This window comes from Ogataea philodendri (genome assembly GCF_020536065.1).
Source record: "Ogataea philodendri strain CBS6075 chromosome Unknown scaffold5, whole genome shotgun sequence".
In the NCBI taxonomy this organism is placed as follows: domain Eukaryota; kingdom Fungi; phylum Ascomycota; class Pichiomycetes; order Pichiales; family Pichiaceae; genus Ogataea; species Ogataea philodendri.
Genome location: NW_025764134.1, coordinates 126428 through 142493, shown reverse-complemented (window position 1 = coordinate 142493; position 16066 = coordinate 126428). Strand labels below are relative to the sequence as shown.

Sequence of the window (16066 nt, the reverse complement as noted above, 5' to 3'; positions counted from 1 at the left end):
ATGTCTCGAAGGCCAGCCCGTCTTCAGTTAGACCCCGACACTGTGGCTGTGGACTCGAAACCTCCTCAGACAGGTGAGGTGTTCAATCTCTGGTACAGTCGATGGACAGGCGGTGAGTTCAACGGACGAACAGTGGCCCATTCTGCACATAGATGTCATCCAGCCAAGGATTCTGGGTACACCAAGGCAGATAAAGACGTTAAGCCCGGGTCTGTGAACCGCGATAAGTTCATTTGTCTTTATTTTGCCCGTGGATACTGCACAAACGGCCGAAAGTGCCAGTATCTCCACAGACTTCCTACAGATATGGATTTCTTTCCGCACACGGTGGATTGTTTTGGACGAGAGCGGTTTGCGGACTACCGCGACGACATGACGGGAGTCGGATCGTTCAACAAGGTTAATAAGACGCTGTTTGTGGAGAAGTTCCACAGCATGGACGGAAACATCGAGATGCTTGTAAATAAGAATTTTGGAGAGTATGGCCAGGTGGAGCGCACACGGGTGGTGAAAAGCAAGAGCATTGCGTTTGTGACGTATCGGCTCGAGTCGCAGGCCCAGTTCGCCAAAGAGGCCATGTATGGCCAGAGTCTGCTCAAGGAGAACGTTCAGGAAGCACTGAACATCAAGTGGGCCAACGAGGACCCGGATCCGGTAGCACGCAAACGAAATAGAGAGGACGAGGAACAGACAGCCCTGGAGACGGCCACGAAGCTGCTGAAAAAGATGGAAGAGAAGATCCAGCGCGTGAAGCAGAGAGAGGAGGAAGGGCAACATGAAGAGGAAGAAGAGGAACAAGAAGAAGAACAAGAAGAGGAGCCACAAACTATCAAAACTCTGCCTGCTCCACAGCCGTCTTCGATTTTCGCTAATAAGTCACTGGATGCTATTAAACTACTACAGAAACCCAAACTTGCCTCCAAACTCGGATACGACAGCGACAGCGACTGATCACTGGTCAATATTCTTGACGGCCTTTTTCTGTGCAGCCGGGTGTCTTCTAAGATCCTCGGGACACCTGCTGGCCGGACTTTTCATGATGATCTGTTTCAAATTGTACAACACGTCTTCGTCATCTGCGCTCCAGAACGTGATCGCCGTGCCCTCCTTTCCCGCACGTCCTGTCCGGCCAATTCTATGGGTATAATCCTCGATGGACTTGGCCATATGGAAATTGACCACCAGCGACACGTCTGGAATATCAATACCTCTTCCCGCCACGTCTGTGGCCACCAGGACGTCCGAAACGCCGTCCTTGACCTCACGGATCGCGGCCTCACGCTGTTCCTGAGTCTTGGACCCGTGCATCGTGACCGCGTTGAACCCAAGCTGGTGCAAATACTCTGCAACCGTTTCGCAAGTCTTTTTATAATTGACAAACACAATGATCGGAGGATAGTACTCGCGCCGCGACAGGATCCTTTGCAACATGTTAAGTCTCGCATCGTCTGTGTTGTCTACCTGAATGGCGTCCTGTCGGACGCTGTCGACGGCGCCGCCAACTTCGCCAACCATAACGATTCCCGGGTTTTTCAGATACTGTGCAGATATCTTTTGGATCTGCGCTGGCATGGTGGCCGTGAACATCATAGTTGTGCGTTTGGGGTCGCCCTTGCCCGAGAAGTATGGGTTCTGTGCGCCGTCGGGCAGCTGGTCCAGGATCTTGTTGAGGTCACGCTCAAACCCCATGTCGATCATTCTGTCGGCCTCGTCCATCACCAGGAAAAAACACTGTTCCAATCCGACCAGCTGCTGCTCCAAACAGTCCACCAGACGGCCAGGAGTGGCAATGACCACTTCCACGCCGCGCTCGAGCTTCTCTGCGTGTTCCTCGTACGAATGGCCACCAATCAGCGAAACCACGTCAAATCCAAGCGACTTGAACTTGAGAAACTCCTTTTCGATCTGCAACGCCAGCTCCCGCGTCGGAACCATGATCAAAACGTACGGGCCTTGGAACCTGTCCAGTCTCGGCAGTTGAAGAACATAATTGAGACACGGGACAAGGAAAGCCAGCGTCTTACCCGAACCCGTCTCTGCAATGCCAACGAGATCCCGTCCCGATAAACCGTTGGGGATCGCTGCTCGCTGGATCGGCGTCGGCTCTGTGTACTGTAATTTAGCCAACTGTTCTATAATCAATGGCGAGATGCTGCTTTCGTCCCAGCTGCGCAGCGGATGAGCCAACTTGCCGCCTCTCGTGCTGATATTGTAGTCCTCGCGCATGATTCTCCAATCTCTGTCTGTCATTTTGGAGAGCGGTTTTTCAAACCAGAGCTGGTCTTCCAGCTCAAGAACGTCGCGCCGCTTCGGGAGATCCACGATTGGAACGAACTCCGGCTCTGGCTCGACGGAAACCACCGGTTCCTCGAGTCTGGGTCTTTTAGGCTCCGGTTGCGGTTTCGAGCCGGAAACGGAGCCATTCACCGGCAGTTTCTGTTCTGCGAGTCTTCTCTTCTCGCGCTGTTTCTTGCTCACAAAAACAGTCTTCCCCTTCACCGGCCGCGCCTTCACAAGGTCCCCTACCGACGGAGGAACAGACATGAATAAAATACGATTTTTTTCTACAAATATGCACAGCCGTGAAAAGTTTATACAAGTGCAGCTACTAATCCTTCTTTTTGAACTTTCTCTTGGAGTGGAACTCCTTGACCTTCGAGACGGCCTGGGCGGTAGCTCTGTCGACAGAGTTGTGCAGCGCGAGGATCTCGTTTTTGTTCGGCACCTCTTTCGGCAGCTTCATCTCGATCACCTTCTCGATACGCAGAATCAGCTCCAGGTCGTACTGGGTGACCAAGGAAACCGACTTTCCGGACCGTCCCGCACGCGCAGTTCTTCCAACACGGTGGATGTACGCCTTGGAGTCGGTGGGGATGTCGTAGTTGATCACCAGGTCGACCGACGGGATATCCAGTCCTCTGGCTGCCACATCGGTTGCAACGAGGATCTGCTTGTCCCCGGACTTGAACTTATTCAAGGCACCGAGTCTCTGCGCCTGGGTCAGCTGTCCATGCAGCGGGATGGCCGAAAAGCCCAGAATCCGCGCAAGCAGAGCCACCTTCTGCGCGTGCGCACAGGTCCGCGCAAAAACAATCACAGACTTGCCAACGTATTCGTTCAGCAGATAGATGAGATATGTGTTTTTGTATCCGTCCGGAACCACTATCAGTGTCTGGATCAGCGTGTCGACGGTGGCGTACTTGTCGTTGACGGCCACCTTCACCGGGTCGACGAGCGAGGCCCGTTGCAACTTCTCCACCTTGGACGTGAGCGTGGCAGAGAACAGGTACGTGTGACGGTCTTTAGGGATGATGTTGAAGATCTTGTCGAGCACAGGACCAAACTCCATGTCTAGCAGCCGGTCTGCCTCGTCCATAACCAGATACTTCAGGGCCTTGAGCGAGAAACCCTTGGTATTCTCCAAATGGTCCATTAACCGTCCCGGCGTGGCAACGATCACATGGGGCTTGCGCATCAGCTCCTTGGCCTGTTCCATCATATCCATTCCTCCCACGATGGTGGAGCACCGCAGACCCATGTTGACGCCCAAAGCGTCGAACGTCTCGCGGATCTGGTACGCCAATTCTCTCGTTGGGGCCAAAATGCATGCAAAGTACGGTGTCTGCGCCTCCCAGAGGGCCTGGAGGATCGGGATCGCAAACGCAGCCGTTTTACCGGACCCGGTCTGGGCAATACCAATGATGTCTCTGCCCTGGAGACTGTGCGGGAGCGACTGGGCCTGGATCGGCGTTGGCTCCGAGAAGTTCAGTTGCTCGATTGCATCCAGAATGTCGCGCTGCAATCCCAGTTCCTTGAACGACTTGACCGGTTCTTGTGTTTCCTCTTCATTTTCAGAGCTGGACTCCTTTTCGGTCTGCGTAGACGGTTTCTCCGGGGCCTTTGCGGCCAGCTTCTTCTTCAAGGCGTCCAGGTCAATTTTGCTGGAAACCGACTTCTTCGACGCCAAGTTGCCAGTCCTGGAGAGCTTTGTAGGAGACATTTGTAATTAAATAAAAAAAAATTAATTTTTTCTTAGTTTCCGCTCTTTAAAAAAAATTTAGACACCGGAAACCTTTAAAAAAATATCTGAAAAATTTATTTCACCATACTTTTCCAATGGCTAAGAGAAGAGTAAGTATCAGCAAGCTTAAATGACCTAACATCTAGCAAAAAAAGAGAACCCACGTCAAACTGTCCGAGGAACAGCTCGCCAAGGTGCCCCGCTCAATGGTGATCCATCTCGGCACGGCTTTGGAGAATCACACCCTTACACAGCTCGTCAGAGATACAAGAACCATGATGCTCCCGCACACTGCGATCAACCTGCGTGAGCGCAAGCGCAACAAGCTAAAGGACTTTCTGGTGATGGCAGGACCTTTGGGCATCTCGCAGCTGATGATTTTCAGTCAGAACGAAGAGACAGGCTCCACACAGCTACGGTTTGCAGTGATGCCAAAGGGGCCAACCATCAATTTCCGGATCCAGGAGTACTCGCTTTGCAAAGACGTTGCGCGGAACCAGAAGCTGCCGAAAAGTGTGAGCAAGTCGGGCCCGGAGTTTCTGAATCCGCCGCTGCTTGTTTTAAGCGGATTCAGAAACCCTAAAGACGCTGATCAGCACGAAAAGCTCGTGGTGACCATGTTCCAGAACATGTTCCCACCCATTTCGCCCCAGAACACCAAAGTCGGCACCATCAAGCGGGTGCTGCTGCTGCACAGAGATAACAAGACCGGTCTTATCGAGCTTCGCCATTACGTAATCGACACGAAGCTGGTTGACGTTAGCAAGAACGTGAAGAAGCTGGTGAAGGTGCATCAGAAGACGAACAAGAAGCTGCCGGATCTTTCGCGCGTGGACGACGTTGCGGACATTATACTGGACCCGTATGCGCAGGCCGGGTTCACGTCTGATTCGGAGGTGGAGGACGACGCCGTGGTGGAGGTGAAGGAGGAGGTTGCAGTGAAGGCCAAAGGTGCTGCCGAGGAGTCTGGCAAGCGCAAGAAGGCGGTGAAGTTGACGGAGATCGGGCCGCGGTTGAAGCTGGAGCTTGTGAAGATCGAGGAAGGCGTTTGTTCGGGCAAGGTGTTGTACCATTCGCGGATCCAAAAGAGCGTCAAGGAGATGAACAAGTTGGATCAGGTCCACGCTGTTCGCCGGAAAGAGAAGGAAAAGAGACGCAGAGAGCAGGAGGAGAACATCAAGCGCAAGAAGCAGAAGAAGGTGAAGATCGACGGCGAGGAGAGCGACGACAGCGAGGAGCTGGACGTTTCGGACGATTACAGCGACTTTGAGTAGCAGTCAGTGCCCAAAGGCGATTGATTAATCTTTTATATACGCATAGGAACCTACAACTTGCCGAATTGCGAGTAGTCCACCTTGTAGTTCTTTTTCTCGTAGAAGCTCCATTTTTCAGCGTCGAAAATGTTGAAGTCCGAGATCTCAAAGCCATCCCCAGACACCTTGACCTGGGAGTGTCTTTGGAACCACATGGATTTGTCGTTGTTGACGCGCCACAGACGGGTGGTGAGCACGGCCGAGGCCACGTCGCGTTCTTTCTGCGACAGGCCGTAGTAGTAGGCATAGAACAGGGTGGCCGAGTCCACGTTCTGTGAGTCGATTTCCAGGTTGGGGCTCACACGCACGCTGTTCCAGATGGCCGACACGCGCTGTGCTTCCAGTCCTGGCGGGTAGGTTCCCTCTGCGAGCGGTGAGAACCGTCTTGGCACGGCTAGCATGGTGCTCACGCCAGACAGCGACGGCAGTTTGTCCGACTCGGGCCGGTTTCTGGCCTCCACAAACGACAGGATCGTGCTCTGGATGCCTGGGGGCAGAAAGCGGAAGTTCGGGTCCGCGTCCACCTCTGTGGACTGCAACCCAGACGCCGTGGACCCGGCCCGCGACTCGGACGCGCTGCGGGAAACGCCGTCCTGAGGTCGCTGTTTTTTCAATGCCTCCAGCACACTGGCCGCATTGAGTGCGTTGGTGTTCATCGTGGAGAGCGGAGTGGTGGCTGGCGATTTTTCCTCGGCTCCGTTGGGTTTCGGCTTCCCGTTCGCGGTCTGGCTCACCGCAGCGGCCCACTTAAGCTCCCCCACAGGCTTGGCGGGCACTGGGGCAGGCTTGAGCGTGCTCATTGTCGGAAGACTGCCGGCCAGGTTGGCCAGCGTCGCGGTTGGAGTCGCTGTTTTCGGCACAGCAGGCGCCACAGACACACCGGCCTTCACGCCAGCCACGGGAATCGGCTGCACAGAAGCAACATTCGGCGTGGGCGTGGTCTCCTTCTTCTTCACCGGAGTGGTGACCGGCTCAGGCACAGAAACACTGATCGGCGCAGTCGACGTTAAAACAGACTCCTCCTCCTTGTGCACGCCGTTGGCAGCACTGCCACCCTCAAGAAGCGCGTTCTCGTCCACGTCCAAGTTCAGGTCGTCGTAGATGGTCTCGTCGTTCACAAAGTCCGGGTCCTGGTTCTCCTCGAGATAATACTTGATGTCCTCCTGGATATTCATGACGTCCTCTGGTCTCAGCACTCGGCTCTCCAGCAGTCGCAATACCACCTCGAGCTTCTCCTTGTGCCATTGATGAATCTCCAACAGATCCTCAATCTCGGTCTTTCTCTCGTCCACAGTGTTCGTTCGCTTGCCCTTCTTGGCCGCCAACTTGTCGAGCTCGGCCTCCAGAATCTCCTCCTGCATCATAATGTCGTCCAGACTCTCTTTCACAAACTCCGTCGCCTCGTTATCTTCCTGGATGTCGTCGTAGCTGGCCAACGACTGGTCCGAGTACGCTTTCGTCTTGGACCCTTTCTCCACCAGCTTGTACTTCTCCATCGCCTGCTCAACCAACCGACGGTTCTCGTTCAACTTCTCCTTGTCCTTCACCTCGTTCGTGGCCTGCCAATTCTTCACCTGCTCGCGAAACCGCTGCAGCTTCTTGATCTCCTTCTTCAGGTCGTTCTCCAGCTTCTCCTTCTGCGATCCATTAGTGGCATTTTCGTGTCGGTAATACAGCGTGTCGAAGATCTCTAGTCCTTCGCCGATCTTCTTAAATACCCGATCGATCTCCCTAAACGGTTAGTCTTCCCTGCGTTGCCGTGCGGTAACCGACCCCAAGACTCAAATACAATTCCGTCTCCAGGACCCGATATCCGCCCGTTTCCGTTCTAAAAACTTACTGTTGTAACTTTCTATGAGACATCTTATCGCGCCAGCGTACAAGTTTCGATCTTTCTCGTCTCAAACTCCACCAGCGACTTGTCCCTGTTTCTCAAGATCAATGCTCTAAAGTTTTAATTTTCAAAAAAAATTTATCCAGAACCACTTGCGGGTAACTCCTACCAAAGTATCCAAACACTGCTACCAATAGCCGTGCAAACGGCACCCACTGCCAGAACAAACGCGTAAACCAGTAACACACGCGCACTGGATCCGTCAGAAACAGCGTCCAAGCTCGTGCGCCCGTTGGAAACCGCACTGTCCAGCGCAATCCCCAGTTTGCTAGGTACCCCTGACGGCCAGCCGTAATTGTCCAATACCGTGCGATTGATCACCCACGGGCCAACCACAGTGTCCAGCCCGTTGTCGGTGAGAAACTGGTCGATTTCGGCCTCGGTGTTGTCGAAAACCGTCTCCAGGTCGTCCAAAAGACCGTCCGTGTCAATCCCCGCGTCCACTTGGAAAGATTTCGTCTCCTGTAAAGAGTACGAGTCCCCAGACAACGACAGCGTCATGGGCCCCGACATTGGAGACTCGTTCACCCAGAAGATCCATACAAGGACCGCGAAAAACACATACTTCCCCAGATTCTTGGCATTGGACCGGATCCCCAGCCAGAACGACGAGAAATAGTGGTATTTCACTGCTCCAAAGTCCCCCGTGAGCAATGTGAACAGCTCCCACAGCTTGAAAGCCTCGAAATCAACAGTCTGGAACGTATAGTGCAGGAAATCCGTCTTTTCTGTCGCTTCCAAGGGGAAACTTGCGGCTTGTTTCTGCTCATGCACAAAATGTAACCAATTGAGCACCAGTTGTATGAATATAAAAAGCACCATTATCACGGGCAGCACATACACCGATTTGGCCACATGTGTTGGTGAGGTTTCTGGAGTAAACGAGAGACCAATTTTGGTTGTTTGGTTGTCTGGCGAAGTGTAATTATACAACGAAATATCGGACGTTTCGACAGTGCCAAATGCAGATGAAATATTTTTGGTGGCAGCTTGGCAAAGATTGTCCAAAAAGTCAAAATAACTCGACAGCTTGTTGTAGTAGGAAGAGTAAGGATTGGGTATCGAGTAACGACTTGCCGATGTGTTGAGGTAGTCGCCTATCCACGTGTAATTGATGTTCATTGAGTCTAAATTAACCGAACTGTCAACATACACTGCCTGGGTTTCCAGAGTCGATTTAAGCGACTGCAGCTGATCATTTTGCGAGGCTAGGGAGGAGACTATTGTCTGGTTGACGGATTTGATCAGCGATGCGAGAATCGACTGGAGGTCAATGGAGTGGACGGAAGAGTATGCAGTCGTGATTGTGTGATTAAGAGTCGAGTTCAAATAGCCTATCTGGGTCGAGATATCGTAGGTGACGGCAACATGCAGGTTTTCGAGGCTAGTGAGTTGTAGCTCGTGCACGTCTGAGCTCAACGACAAATGCAGTGACGTGTTGAAAGGCGAGGTGGTTGTTTTCGATTGCAGTTTCACCACGTCTTTGGATCTCACAAGCAGAATCACCAAAATCAGGCCGGTCAACAAAGTCCAGTCGTTGAACACGGCCAGCAGCCAGCGCGACTTGAGACACAGATACGTTGTTGGCTGGGTCGATCTGTTCTGAGCAGTGGCCATAAAGAATAAAAATTGTACTGTGTTTCATGCATGTCTCATTCTATTTTGTAATGTTTTAGCAGCACACACTCTCCTGGTTGCACAGAATAGACGAGGAAATCGCCCGACTTGGTGGCCACGTAGCAGTTGCCGTCCACGAGCCCGACCACGCTCTCCACCTCGACGTTGAGCTTGAGAAACGCGAAATCGCGTTTGGGCTCCAAAATCGAGTTGATCTGCGACGGAAGGTACGTTTTCGACTTGGACCAGATGAAGTTCTTCAACGACTCTGCGCTCTTCTTGCGGCCCGACGCGGTTCGCACGCCGAGCTGCGTGTTGATGAGTCTATTAATTTCGTTCGATTCCTCTTCGGTGATGCTGTGTTCCTCGGGCAACGACTCGGGGTTGTCCGACTCTGTGCTGATCGAGTCTGCGGACGACTTGGTGCCCAGTGGCTCGAGCCTGAAGAAATGTACGGTTCCTGTGTTCGAGGAGCAGCAGAGCATTGTACTATCGACGTTGAAGCTGAGACACGAGACGTGGGCCGAGTAGCTCCCGCGACGGAACTCGTGCACCTTCTTACCGTCTGCCACGCGGAAAACGCGAATGATGGTGCCCTTGACACTGGCCGTGGCCAGCAGTTTCCCGTCTTTGGAAATGGCGATCCGTTGCAGAGGTGACTTGTGGCACTGGATCACGTTCAACGGCTGGATATTGAGCGCGTCAAACAGCACAACCGTGCCCATGGTGGTGCCGAGCGTTCCCGTCTGCACAGACGACTGATCCGGACCGGGCTGTTCCTGGGACGAGCCGGACTGGAAAACAAGCACGCTGTCGTCGCTCGAGCTCAGGTCGCAGATCACCCGCTCAGACACCTCTGCACCGGTCTCGATCGTGTGCAACAGCTTCATGCACGACACGTCGTAGATGAACAATTGATCAACAAGCACCACAATCAGCCGTTTGCGGTTCATCTTGACAAACAGAATCGGCGTCGGGAACGAGAGCTCGCAAATCACAGCCTTGCGCTTGGTGTTGATGATCTTGAGCTTGCGCATGGTGGTGGACGGGCGCTCGCCCAGCCCCACCACGGCGATCAGCGACGTGGAGAAGAGCATCTCTGCGAGCTTTGCGCCCCCATCGTCGGTCTTGTCGAAACACTCGCCGAACGGCTCGCAGTTGTACACTTTGTAGGCGGTATCGAACCCCACCGCCAGACACGAGTAGTCCTGGTTGAAAGAGAGACACTGGACCGACATTGCGCTTGGTGGGAACAAAGATAACAGGGAGGGTTTTTGGGAAATCGCAGGCCAGACGAGCGACGGGTCGACGCGACGACGAGTCACGTGACCACGGCGTCTGCAGCAAGCGACGAAAGTCGCCCCATTTATCCCTCCCCGCATGATTGGGGATTTTCGAGTTTTTTTTTCAGCTCTATTGCCAAATCGGGTTCTCAGTCTCCGGGGTCATTCATGCACGCGTCCTAGCCGCAGTCATCCCCTCCCTGTGGGTTTAGCCGCATTATGACAACTCCGGGCCAAACCGACAAAAGTCCAACCTGGTATTAATTCCTTTTCCCACCATTATTTCTTTCAGAATGTCTAGTAAACATTGGAACTACAAACAAGACCTCGTGCACGCCCATCTGAAGGGTCTGTGTCACGCCAACCCAGACTTGCTGTTCATCGAGTCCGAGAGAGTCGTGATCAATCGCCACTCCAAACAGGACAAGGTGATGGTGTTGTCTGGTGGAGGATCTGGCCACGAGCCATTGCACGCTGGGTTTGTTGGTGAGGGCTGCTTGGACGTTGGTGTTGCCGGATTTGTGTTTGCCTCGCCTTCCACCAAACAGATCTACTCTGGTCTCAAGGCCAAACCGTCCAAGAAAGGTACCGTGATTGTGGTTAAAAACTATACCGGTGACATTTTACATTTTGGCCTAGCTGCAGAGCGGGCTAAAGCCGAGGGCTATCCAGTGGAGCTGCTGATTGTGGGTGACGATGTTTCTGTGGGTAAGACCAAGAACGGTATGGTGGGCAGAAGAGGTCTGGCCGGTACCGCTCTTGTTCACAAAATCACCGGAGCAAAGGCCGCCAAGGACTCCAATAAGGCCAGCTTGGCCGAAGTGTACAAGGTCGGAGAAAACGTGGTGGCCAACCTGGTCACAATCGGCGCCTCTTTGGACCACTGCACCATCCCTGGTAACAGACACCACGAGGAGGAGGAGTCCGAGGACGAGGACGAGCAAAAACACTTGCTCAAGGAGGATGAGATCGAGGTCGGAATGGGTATCCACAACGAGTCCGGTATCAAGAGAGTTTCTCCAATCCCAACAATTGACACTCTTGTTTCCGACCTGTTGAAGTACTTGCTTGACAAGAACGACAAGGAGAGAAACTACGTTGACTTTGACTCTTCCGACGAGGTTGTTCTGCTTATCAACAACCTTGGAGGAACCTCGAACCTGGAGCTGTTTGCTATCCAGGACACCGTTGTTGACCTACTTGCTTCCGACTACAAGATCAAGCCGGTCAGAGTTTACACCGGCAGTTACACTACGTCTCTGGACGGTCCTGGTTTCTCCATCACTTTGCTGAACGCAACCAAGGCAGGAGGCAAGGAGATCCTGGACCTGTTGGACTACCCAACTGCCGTTCCGGGCTGGAACTCGGCCTACAAGTCTTCTGAGTGGGACGACAAGCCTTCTTCGTACATCATCGAGGCCCCAGCCACCAGCGACGACTCGGCTACCTCCAAGGTCAAGTTCCCTCAGGGCACCGTCAAGGCTGTTCTGGAGAGCGGTTGCAAAAAGCTGCTCACAAAGGAGCCAAAGATTACACTTTACGACACCGTTGCCGGTGACGGAGATTGCGGAGAGACTCTGGCCAACGGAGCGCACGCGATTTTGGATCTGCTGGCCTCCAGCAACCTGGAGGTTTCTGACGGTGTCAAGAGCTTGACCCAGATCACCGACGTTGTCGAGACGGCCATGGGAGGAACCTCTGGAGGTTTGTACTCCATTTTCATTTCTGCATTGGCCAAGTCTCTGAAGGAAAAAGAGCTCAAGGACGGTGGCTACGAGGTCACCCCACCAATTCTGGCTACTGCTTTGAAGGACGCCCTGGACTCCCTGTACAAGTACACCCGGGCCCGTGTTGGCGACAGAACCTTGATCGACGCCCTGGCTCCGTTCGTTGAGACCTTCGCGTCGACCAAGGGCGACCTCAACAAGGCCAACAAGGCTGCCCACGAAGGTGCAGAGTCCACCAGAAAGCTCAAAGCCAAGTTCGGCCGTGCCTCGTACGTTAGCGAGGAGGAATTCAAGCCGTTCGAGGCCGAGGGTGGTCTACCTGACCCGGGCGCAATTGGCCTGGCTGCTCTTGTCGACGGCTTCGCCGAAGCCTACAGCAAGATAGCCTCCAATTTGTAGGCTAGCCGGCTCCGACAAAATTGTGTTTTTTCCGGGCGGTGCAGTTACATATAGCATGGATAGTTGGTTAAATAATTATTAATCCCATGACAGATTTTTACGACCTGAGCAGCCAATTGAGCTCGTCGCTGGAGCCCGTGGCGACCCCGCGGGTTCTGACCATTGCCGGGTCCGATTGCTCGGGCGGCGCGGGCGTGGAAGCGGATCTGAAGACCATCACCGCGCACAAGTGTTACGGCCTCACGTGTATCAGTGCTCTGACGGCGCAGAACTCGCTGGGCGTGCACAACGTGACGGAAACACCGGCCGAGACCGTCGAGAAGGTGCTGGTGGCACTGGCGGACGACCAGCTGCGCCTCGACGCCATCAAGCTGGGGCTGCTCACCGAGCAGACGTTGTCTGTGGTGGAACCTTTTTTGGCCGCACGGGCGGGGGAAGCGGCTATTGTGCTGGACCCTGTGTTTGCTGCCAAGAATGGCGACCGTTTGAGTTCTGTCGGGGCGCTGAAGAAGACCGTTGAACTGTTCAAGCACGCACGCGTGATCACCCCGAACTCCCGCGAGGTGGAAATCTTGCTGGCCGTGCTGCAAAGCTCGGACCCCAGTGTTGCGAGGGTGGATTTGTTCGAGGCCGAAGACATTTACAAGGCGGCGCGCGTGCTGGGATCGAAACTGGCCGTGGACGTGCTTGTGAAGGGTGGCCAGATCCCGGTGAACGGCCGCATGGTGGTCGACCTGGAGTCACCACGGTACATTTTGAACGTGCTCTACGAGCACAAGAGCAAGAAATTGACCGTGTTCCAGTCGAACTACGTCAACTCGCCAAACCTCCACGGCACGGGTTGTACGCTGTCGTCGGCCATTGCGTGCCACCTGGCTCGCGGAGCAGAGCTGGCCACCGCGGTGAAGAACGCCGTCGTGTACACCAACGAGGCCATCCGCCACGCCGAGGTCAAGCACAACGGGCCGTTGAATCACGTGTACGCTCTCGCACACCCCGCGGAGTTCAACCTGCTGCAGTACCTGATCAGCAACTCGAAAGTCGTGCCGCACTGGAACAAGTACGTGCACCACGAGTTTGTGGAGCAAATTCACAACAAGACTCTGCCGCTTGAGAAGTTTGACTACTTCCTCAAACAGGACTACGTCTACCTGAAAGCGTACCACAAGGTGCACGTGAACCTGAGAACGATCACTGAGTCCGAGGAGCTGCAAGAATATGTCGACGGCATTTTGGCGAATATCGAGACCGAGATGCAGAAACATGCATTAAAGTTGGAAACCCGGTTCCCCAACATTGACTTGGAAACCGACATTGTTTCGAACCAGGCCACCATCAACTACACCAGCTACCTGGTGGACCTGTTCGAGGAGACCCACGACTGGCTGCAGTGCAAGACCGCTCTCATGCCGTGTCTGATTGGGTACAACCACGCGGCGGCGAATTTTGCTCAAAACGGTACTAAATTCGTGGTTGCAGATTCGGGCCACAACGTCCACGCATTGGAAACGGCCCGAAAATTGCAGGCTGGCAAGGCGCCTCTGGAGACCGGCAACTCTCTGGAGCAGCATTATGAAGCTTGGATGGCAGATTACACTTCGCCATGGTACCTGGAAGCCTGCAAGAAGGGAGAAGAGGTGTTGAACCAGTATTTCGACGCCGAGGTTGAAAAACGGAGCAAAGAGCCCGGTTTTGACAAAACTAAACTCCTGCAGAAACTTGCAGGGATCTTCGGCAAGGTGTCGCAGCTAGAAGCAGAGTTCTGGGACATCTGCTTGGCGTACACCGAATGATTATATAACGAAATGGCAAACATAACACTCACATAGCGTACTTGACGTATTACTTTTATATTACACGTGTCTAAATCTTAATACTCAACTTTTATCATCGGCCTGGTCACCCTGGAGATCGACATAGTTGGCAAGATCGCCTTGCTCTTGGGACTGTTCCAGCAAACTGTCCAGATAGTCAATATTGCCAAGGTAACTGGAGTAACCAGCCGTGTCTGGGGACTCCTCCTTGAGTTTTTTCACGTAGTGGGACGACGTGATGGGGATAGTACCGATGGTACTTGCCTCGAACACGGGATTGGCCCTCTGGGAAGCGTCTGAGGCGGGAGTGGAACCAGAATCGGTCTCCTCAGGAACAATGGAAAAGGGTTTCGGACCTTGGTCAGTGTAAGTTTTTGTTTGGTACAGATCGTCCATTAGCGTCGTGTTTGTTTTAGAGTTTGTCAACTGGAAGCCGTTCAAAGAATCGGTGGAGTTGGCACTGACTAATGGAGGTCTCTCGTTGGCCATGACCGAGCTTGGAGACCCCAACGACGAGCTGACCGTGTTGGAAGATGAGATCGAAAGGAACGAGTTGCTCCGCCGCGGCTGCTGACTGGAAACGTGCTGTGGGTACGGCGAGAAATGAGACAGGTGCGCGTGGCCATGTGTTCCGTGGTGGTGGTGCGAGTGACTCACCGAGCCAATGGAGTGTGTGGACGATCCTGTCAGATTCTTCTTCAACACCTGCGGATACGTGGACACGTTCTTGTTATTGTGTGAACTCAAATTCGAATGAGACAGGTTTTGGCTCGAAGGCTGGGAAGAAATCAGGTCGTTAAGACTTTGCTGGGAAGGAGGAGACGGCAGAGACGACTGCGACTGCGAAGGTCCAATCAGAGGGAACAGCGGGAACAAGGAGTCTGGGTTAATCGGATCTCTTGGGCTCGAAATGATAGAGCCACTGGAGACGTTTCTGTTCCTGTTCTGGTACATTCTGCTGGAGTTTGTGTCGTCAAAACTGTCCAGCAATCCAGAGCCCGAGCCGTTGATGCCTTGGAATGGGTCTGCCACCGACTGGCTGTACTTCTGGTCGCTGTTGGGGACAGCCTCGCCGACAACAGGGCTGTCGGTGTTGGAATTGAAACTGCTCATCAAGGTGGAGAAATTGTTGTTCATCGTGTTCAACGGAGCAACGTACTCATCCATCGGGACCATAATCTCGCCGACTTTCTTTTGCTGAGTGTTTGGCGTCGATGCCCTGAAGTTCTGCAACGGGTCTGTGCCGACCTGCCTTTTCGTAAAATGCTGGTACTGGAAGCCAGACAGCTTATCAGAGCCAACAGAGTTGAGAGAGGCAAGACTGTCCGACTGCTGGTACGAGTCGGAAGCGCCGATGGGAGGCGAGGCCATATCCCAGGACTGGATGATGTTGTTGAGGCTGTCCTTCTCAGGCCCCAAAGACAATGAAGACATCGAGGCAGTTCTCTGGTCGTCGTCCTTCTTTTTCGACGTTGGCTTCTTGACTTTTGCAGAACAGGTACACTCACCGTCGACGTGACATGCACAACTTGGATGGTGCTCCTTGGTCTTGGAGTTGCACGTACACGCGATGTGGGCGTTCTTCAACTTGCGCTGCTGCTTACAGTGGTTGCACTGGGTGGACGGACGGCCCTTGGGCTTGATCATCATCATGGGCTGGTCCACATGAGTGCACGTGGTGACCCTGTGGCCCCTGATGCACCGTTCGCACGCATACTTGACACCGTTTATCAACACCATCGCTGGAGCAAATGGATAACGCTATATTGCGGCCCCCTATAGAAATGTGTCACCTGACAAAGGAAACCCTGGTGCCTGTGAAAAACAAAGCACGCGATGCCGGTCAAAGGTGATAGCTCTGGTCCTTTTGGGCTTGTGTTGGAGTTCAGACAAAGGGGAAAATCTGGTTTTTTGTTGTTGAAGAAGCTTTTTTTTTCTTTTCCCTTGTTATGTGCACGGCACTAGCACTGACAGAATAGCCACAAGCCACATCTCGTC

At 53.5% G+C, this 16066-nt stretch overlaps 15 protein-coding genes across 15 annotated transcripts; 9 read left to right on the top strand and 6 right to left on the bottom strand.

The window, feature by feature from the left end:
• OGAPHI_006009 (uncharacterized protein) lies at positions 1-951 on the top strand (the record flags this gene model as incomplete). Its single annotated transcript, XM_046207254.1, has 1 exon — positions 1-951. One exon carries the CDS (start codon positions 1-3, stop codon positions 949-951), a length of 951 nt encoding a protein of 316 aa, XP_046058935.1.
• Positions 952-2544, bottom strand: OGAPHI_006007 (uncharacterized protein; the record flags this gene model as incomplete). Its single annotated transcript, XM_046207251.1, has 1 exon — positions 952-2544. The coding sequence occupies one exon, from the start codon at positions 2542-2544 to the stop codon at positions 952-954; it is 1593 nt and encodes a 530-aa protein (XP_046058933.1).
• OGAPHI_006008 (uncharacterized protein) lies at positions 1466-1981 on the top strand (the record flags this gene model as incomplete). Its single annotated transcript, XM_046207253.1, has 1 exon — positions 1466-1981. One exon carries the CDS (start codon positions 1466-1468, stop codon positions 1979-1981), a length of 516 nt encoding a protein of 171 aa, XP_046058934.1.
• Positions 2545-2608: 64 nt separating the features above from the next.
• OGAPHI_006006 (uncharacterized protein) lies at positions 2609-4000 on the bottom strand (the record flags this gene model as incomplete). Its single annotated transcript, XM_046207250.1, has 1 exon — positions 2609-4000. One exon carries the CDS (start codon positions 3998-4000, stop codon positions 2609-2611), a length of 1392 nt encoding a protein of 463 aa, XP_046058932.1.
• Positions 3309-4010, top strand: OGAPHI_006005 (uncharacterized protein; the record flags this gene model as incomplete). The annotated part of the gene is made up of 1 exon (XM_046207249.1): positions 3309-4010. The coding sequence occupies one exon, from the start codon at positions 3309-3311 to the stop codon at positions 4008-4010; it is 702 nt and encodes a 233-aa protein (XP_046058931.1).
• A 286-nt stretch (positions 4011-4296) lies between these two features.
• On the top strand, positions 4297-5295 carry OGAPHI_006004 (uncharacterized protein; the record flags this gene model as incomplete). The annotated part of the gene is made up of 1 exon (XM_046207248.1): positions 4297-5295. One exon carries the CDS (start codon positions 4297-4299, stop codon positions 5293-5295), a length of 999 nt encoding a protein of 332 aa, XP_046058930.1.
• On the bottom strand, positions 4815-8845 carry OGAPHI_006002 (uncharacterized protein; the record flags this gene model as incomplete). The annotated part of the gene is made up of 3 exons (XM_046207246.1): positions 4815-5040; positions 5350-7065; positions 7338-8845. 3 exons carry the CDS (start codon positions 8843-8845, stop codon positions 4815-4817), a joined length of 3450 nt encoding a protein of 1149 aa, XP_046058928.1.
• OGAPHI_006003 (uncharacterized protein) lies at positions 5422-6937 on the top strand (the record flags this gene model as incomplete). The annotated part of the gene is made up of 3 exons (XM_046207247.1): positions 5422-5570; positions 5976-6431; positions 6763-6937. The coding sequence occupies 3 exons, from the start codon at positions 5422-5424 to the stop codon at positions 6935-6937; spliced, it is 780 nt and encodes a 259-aa protein (XP_046058929.1).
• Positions 8846-8880: 35 nt separating the features above from the next.
• Positions 8881-10083, bottom strand: OGAPHI_006000 (uncharacterized protein; the record flags this gene model as incomplete). Its single annotated transcript, XM_046207244.1, has 1 exon — positions 8881-10083. The coding sequence occupies one exon, from the start codon at positions 10081-10083 to the stop codon at positions 8881-8883; it is 1203 nt and encodes a 400-aa protein (XP_046058926.1).
• Positions 9164-9376, top strand: OGAPHI_006001 (uncharacterized protein; the record flags this gene model as incomplete). The annotated part of the gene is made up of 1 exon (XM_046207245.1): positions 9164-9376. The coding sequence occupies one exon, from the start codon at positions 9164-9166 to the stop codon at positions 9374-9376; it is 213 nt and encodes a 70-aa protein (XP_046058927.1).
• A 338-nt stretch (positions 10084-10421) lies between the features above and the next one.
• OGAPHI_005999 (uncharacterized protein) lies at positions 10422-12254 on the top strand (the record flags this gene model as incomplete). Its single annotated transcript, XM_046207243.1, has 1 exon — positions 10422-12254. One exon carries the CDS (start codon positions 10422-10424, stop codon positions 12252-12254), a length of 1833 nt encoding a protein of 610 aa, XP_046058925.1.
• On the bottom strand, positions 10892-12471 carry OGAPHI_005998 (uncharacterized protein; the record flags this gene model as incomplete). Its single annotated transcript, XM_046207242.1, has 3 exons — positions 10892-11180; positions 11329-12066; positions 12356-12471. The coding sequence occupies 3 exons, from the start codon at positions 12469-12471 to the stop codon at positions 10892-10894; spliced, it is 1143 nt and encodes a 380-aa protein (XP_046058924.1).
• Positions 12341-14047, top strand: OGAPHI_005997 (uncharacterized protein; the record flags this gene model as incomplete). Its single annotated transcript, XM_046207238.1, has 1 exon — positions 12341-14047. One exon carries the CDS (start codon positions 12341-12343, stop codon positions 14045-14047), a length of 1707 nt encoding a protein of 568 aa, XP_046058923.1.
• Positions 14048-14131: 84 nt separating this feature from the next.
• On the bottom strand, positions 14132-15808 carry OGAPHI_005995 (uncharacterized protein; the record flags this gene model as incomplete). The annotated part of the gene is made up of 1 exon (XM_046207236.1): positions 14132-15808. One exon carries the CDS (start codon positions 15806-15808, stop codon positions 14132-14134), a length of 1677 nt encoding a protein of 558 aa, XP_046058921.1.
• OGAPHI_005996 (uncharacterized protein) lies at positions 14307-15269 on the top strand (the record flags this gene model as incomplete). Its single annotated transcript, XM_046207237.1, has 2 exons — positions 14307-14434; positions 14861-15269. The coding sequence occupies 2 exons, from the start codon at positions 14307-14309 to the stop codon at positions 15267-15269; spliced, it is 537 nt and encodes a 178-aa protein (XP_046058922.1).
• Positions 15809-16066: the final 258 nt, after the last annotated feature.